The sequence below is a fragment of the Pseudochaenichthys georgianus genome, unplaced genomic scaffold (assembly GCF_902827115.2).
Source record: "Pseudochaenichthys georgianus unplaced genomic scaffold, fPseGeo1.2 scaffold_264_arrow_ctg1, whole genome shotgun sequence".
Taxonomy (NCBI): domain Eukaryota; kingdom Metazoa; phylum Chordata; class Actinopteri; order Perciformes; family Channichthyidae; genus Pseudochaenichthys; species Pseudochaenichthys georgianus.
In genome coordinates this window covers 273,329-278,426 of record NW_027262955.1, presented here as the reverse complement: position 1 = coordinate 278,426, position 5,098 = coordinate 273,329, and the positions used below count along the sequence as shown (strand labels likewise).

The following is a 5,098-nucleotide window of genomic DNA, read 5'->3' as shown; positions in this document are numbered from 1 at the left end:
CACCTAGTTAGGATGCCACCTGGGCGCTCCCTAGGGAGGTGTTCCAGGCACGTCCAGCTGGGAAGAGACCAAGGGGTAGACTAGGACCAGGGAGGATTATATCTCTTCGCTGGCCTGGGAGCGCCTTGGGATCCCCCAGTCAGAGCTGGTTGATGTCGCCAGGGAAAAGAAAGTTTGGGGCTCTCTGCTGGAACTGCTACCCCCGCGACCCGACCACGGATAAGCGGGAGGATGGATGGATGGATGGTTCTAAACTTGTTTTAATACCTTAGACTTCAAGAAAGACATTCAGGAAGTCAATCCTAAACTTGAAGACCGTCCGCACAGTCAATTCTGTCTTTTTCTTTCATGTCTTGGTAACCTGACTTTAAAGAGCAGAAACTGTCTCAGTCAGATCATAAAGTGGTCTAGCACAGTGTTTTTCAAAGTGGGGGCCCCGACCCCCCGGGGGGCCGCCAGGGGGCGCCAGGGGGGGTCACGCAAAGTTTGAGGAAAAGGGGAACTTTCTTATTTTTTTAAAGTTACATTTTTTTGTGGTTGTAGATGTTATTAATTACTGCATATCTATCAATATATGTGTCCTATAATAAGATTGTTATCATGGTTTTGTGGTTTATTGTTTTGAAGAAAAATAAACAACAAACTGGAAATTAGATCGATAGAAATGACGGTTAACATGTCGGCTGAACTCTGACCTGAGAGTCTTCAGTTCACAGTGTGGACTCTCCAGTCCAGCAGACAGCAGCTTCACTCCTGAATCCTTCAGGTCGTTGTTACTCAGGTCCAGATCTCTCAGACTGGAGGACTGGGAGCTGAGGACTGAGGACAGAGCTGCACAGCTTCTCTCTGACAGCTTGCAGCCAGTTAACCTTGAAAGAAATTAATACATAACAAGGGTAAAACTCAGTTTTTGATATAAATCTGAAGATGGATTTTCAGTAATCATTTCAAAGTGACACAGATACATTGGATTAACCTATGGATTAACCTTCAGCCGCGTTTTTATCTTTTAATGCCATTGAACACGACTTTTGATCAGAACAACAGCTAAGGTAAGACAATGTCCGTGTTTGCTCCGTAAAGCTACTTGGTGTGATGTCTGGGTTTGCTTCCCCTGTCACGAGTTTTGATCGCTCAGTGGTGATACCTATATTTCGGTTGAATTTCAGCTTGCTAATCGATATCTTATTTTTGCAGATCCGATAAGTAACAAGGGTATTTTACCGTGAGTTCTGTGCTAAGTGTGTTAGCATCTTTTCGCTCAGGGCTCACTTAGACGATTCTTGTGAGAATTGTGTTTTGTTTCGGTAAAAATGGTTTGTATCGTCAGTTAGCTGAGTTTCTTCCCGTTAAGTGGGTATGACACATCAATAGGTTTTTAAATGTTAAGAAGCCCTGAGACACAGTTTCGTGGAAAAAAACCAGCAGCCCCGCGGGCGGGGGCCTTCAAACTAAACAGGTTAATAATAAATGTGATTGAGCGCAAGGTTTCAACATACAATCTTTTCTAGTTCTTTTGTCAAATGATACCATCTGTTCGTCTGTGCATGTTTGGGTTGGTCAATCAGTCAGATACATTGAGATGTAGATAAGTGACGCCATCTGTCTTCAAATATTCAAATATAATAAGATTGTTATCATGGTTTTATGGTTTTTGAAGACAAAAATAAACAACAAGCCAAAGGAAAATCTAAATCTATTATTAACCAATATTAGATAAAACTGGAAATTAGTCGATAGAAATGACGGTTAACATGTCGGCTGAACTCTGACCTGAGAGTCTCCAGTTCACAGTGTGGACTCTCCAGTCCAGCAGACAGCAGCTTCACTCCTGAATCCTTCAGGTCGTTGTTACTCAGGTCCAGATCTCTCAGACTGGAGGACTGGGAGCTGAGGACTGAGGACAGAGCTGCACAGCTTCTCTCTGACAGCTCACAGCCAGTTAACCTTGAAAGAAATTAATACATAACAACATTCCTTTAATAAAATGTGATTGAGCGCAAGGTTTCAACATACAATCTTTTCTAGTTCCTTTGTCAAATGATACCATCTGTTCGTCTGTGCATGTTTAGGTTGGTCAATGAGTCAGATACATTGAGATGTAGATAAGTGACGCCATCTGTCTTCAAATATAATAAGATTGTTATCATGGTTTTGTGGTTTATTGTTTTGAAGAAAAATAAACAACAAACTGGAAATTAGTCGATAGAAATGACGGTTAACATGTCGGCTGAACTCTGACCTGAGAGTCTTCAGTTCACAGTGTGGACTCTCCAGTCCAGCAGACAGCAGCTTCACTCCTGAATCCTTCAGGTCGTTGTTACTCAGGTCCAGATCTCTCAGACTGGAGGACTGGGAGCTGAGGACTGAGGACAGAGCTGCACAGCTTCTCTGACAGCTTGCAGCCAGTTAACCTTGAAAGAAATTAATACATAACAAGGGTAAAACTCAGTTTTTGATATAAATCTGAAGATGGATTTTCAGTAATCATTTCAAAGTGACACAGATACATTGGATTAACCTATGGATTAACCTTCAGCCGCGTTTTTATCTTTTAATGCCATTGAACACGACTTTTGATCAGAACAACAGCTAAGGTAAGACAATGTCCGTGTTTGCTCCGTAAAGCTACTTGCTGTGATGTCTGGGTTTGCTTCCCCTGTCACGAGTTTTGATCGCTCAGTGGTGATACTTATATTTCTGGAATCTGTGGAATTTCAGCTTGCTAATCGATATCTTATTTTTCCAGATCCGATAAGTAACAAGGGTATTTTACCGTGAGTTCTGTGCTAAGTGTGTTAGCATATTTTCGCTCAGGGCTCACTTAGACGATTCTTGTGAGAATTGTGTTTTGTTTCGGTAAAAATGGTTTGTATCGTCAGTTAGCTGAGTTTCTTCCCGTTAAGTGGGTATGACACATCAATAGGTTTTTAAATGTTAAGAAGCCCTGAGACACAGTTTCGTGGAAAAAAACCAGCAGCCCCGCGGGCGGGGGCCTTCGTGCTAAACAGGTTAATAATAAATGTGATTGAGCGCAAGGTTTCAACATACAATCTTTTCTAGTTCCTTTGTCAAATGATACCATCTGTTCGTCTGTGCATGTTTAGGTTGGTCAATGAGTCAGATACATTGAGATGTAGATAAGTGACGCCATCTGTCTTCAAATATAATAAGATTGTTATCATGGTTTTGTGGTTTATTGTTTTGAGAAAAAATAAACAACAAACTGGAAATTAGTCGATAGAAATGACGGTTAACATGTCGGCTGAACTCTGACCTGAGAGTCTTCAGTTCACAGTGAGGACTCTCCAGTCCAGCAGACAGCCGCTTCACTCCTGAATCCTTCAGGTCGTTGTTACTCAGGTCCAGATCTCTCAGACTGGAGGACTGGGAGCTGAGGACTGAGGACAGAGCTGCCCAGCTTCTCTCTGACAGCTTGCAGCCACTCAGCCTGGGGAAAGATCAGCAGTGAACACAACAGTTTTATTCTCATGTCTCAAACTGTTCCTAGTTAATATAGATTTATCTCCACTTACAGAGCCTTCCTGGAGGCTTTGACCACTGGCAGCAGCCTCAGAAGAGCCTCCTCTGAAGCAGAGTATTTCTTCAGGTCAAACACGTCCAGATCTTCTTTTGATGACAGCAAGATGAAGACCAGAGCTGACCACTGACCAGGAGACAGATCCTCTGTGGAGAGACTTCCTGAACTCAGGGACTGTTGGATCTCCTTCACTAGAGAACGATCATTCAGTTCATTCAGACAGTGGAACAGGTTGATGCTTTTCTCCGGAGACGGGTTCTTTCCTATCTTTCTCTTGATGTATTCCACTGTTTCTGGTTGATCTCTGCACTACTTCCTGTCTGCGTCACCAGGCCTCGTAGGAGTTCCTGATTGGTCTGCAGTGAAAGACCCAGGAGGAAGCGGAGGAGGAGGGAAGCGGAGGAACAAGTCCAGGTGTCCGTTTGCACTCTGTAAGGCCTGGTCCACAGCACTCTGGTAGAGATGTGTTAGTTCAGGTTTGGGTCTGAAGAGTTTAGGCAGCCAGAGGTTGTTGGTTCTTCTGCCAGCAGGTTGACCCCAGAGTTGATGAAGGTCAGATGGACATGAAGAGCAGCCAGAAACTCCTGAACGCTCAGATGGACGAAGCACTGTGTTCTTGTACGTTCCTCTCACCTCTCTAAAGACCTGTGTGAACACTCCTGAGTACACTGAGGCTGCTTTGATATCGATGCCACACTCTGTCGGACTCATAGAAGATCAGGTTGCCTTTCTCAGCTGCTCAAAAGCCAGTTTCCCCAGAGCCTCCATCATCTTCATCCTGCTCTCTGGACTCCAGTGTGGATCTGTCTCAGCTCCTCCATCATACTTGACGTTCACTTTGGACTGAATCACCAGGAAGTGGATGTACATCTCAGTCAGGGTCTTGGGCAGCTTTCCTCCTCAGTTTTCAACATGTCCTCCAGAACTGAAGCAGAGATCCAGCAGAAGACTGGGATGTGGCACATGATGTGGAGGCTTCGTGAGGTCTTGATGTGGGAGATGATGGTGCCGGCCTTCTCCTGATCTGTGAATCTCTTCCTGAAGTACTCCTCCTTCTGTGGGTCAGTGAACCCTCGGACCTCTGTGATCATGTCCACACACTCAGGAGGGATCTGATTGGCTGCTGCAGGGCGTGTGGTTATCCAGAGGCGAGCAGAGGGAAGCAGCTTCCCCCTGATGAGGTTTGCCAGCAGCCGATCCACTGAGGTGGACTCTGTGATATCAGTCAGGATCTTAGTGTTGAGGAAGTCCAGAGGAAGTCGACACTCATCCAGACCGTCAAAGATGAACACGACCGGGAACTGATCGAACCTGCAGATTCCTGCGTCTCTGGTTTCAGGAAGAAGTGATGAACGAGTTCCACCCAGCTGTACTTTCATTCACTCTCACATTCAGCTCTCTGAAGGTGAATGGAAATATGAACTGGAATGTCCTGGTGGGCTTTGCCGGGGCAGTGCAAGCCCAGTCCAGAGTGGAAACTTCTGTGTTAAGACTGTTTCCCAATGCCAGACCACTCCCTTGTCAGCAATGCTCTGATGTGGTTTACCTCGTTCAGTT

The 5,098-nt window shown here is 44.9% G+C and overlaps 1 protein-coding gene across 1 annotated transcript; it reads right to left on the bottom strand.

The window, feature by feature from the left end:
- Positions 1-346: 346 nt before the first annotated feature.
- Positions 347-4,411, bottom strand: LOC139433364 (ribonuclease inhibitor-like). Its single transcript, XM_071202338.1, has 8 exons — positions 4,268-4,411; positions 3,537-3,814; positions 3,272-3,451; positions 2,575-2,592; positions 2,243-2,386; positions 1,774-1,947; positions 696-869; positions 347-365 (listed from the first exon to the last, which is right to left on the bottom strand). The coding sequence occupies exons 1-8, from the start codon at positions 4,409-4,411 to the stop codon at positions 347-349; spliced, it is 1,131 nt and encodes a 376-aa protein (XP_071058439.1).
- Positions 4,412-5,098: the final 687 nt, after the last annotated feature.

Bases quoted from the DNA above. Each gene is read 5' to 3' on its own strand.
- LOC139433364 (XM_071202338.1), bottom strand. From the start codon at position 4,411: ATGTACATCCACTTCCTGGTGATTCAGTCCAAAGTGAACGTCAAGTAT. The intron at 1,948-2,242 runs GTCAGAGTTCAG...ATTTCTTTCAAG, and splicing joins TGTGAACTGAAGACTCTCAG to GTTAACTGGCTGTGAGCTGT. The intron at 870-1,773 runs GTCAGAGTTCAG...ATTTCTTTCAAG, and splicing joins TGTGAACTGGAGACTCTCAG to GTTAACTGGCTGCAAGCTGT.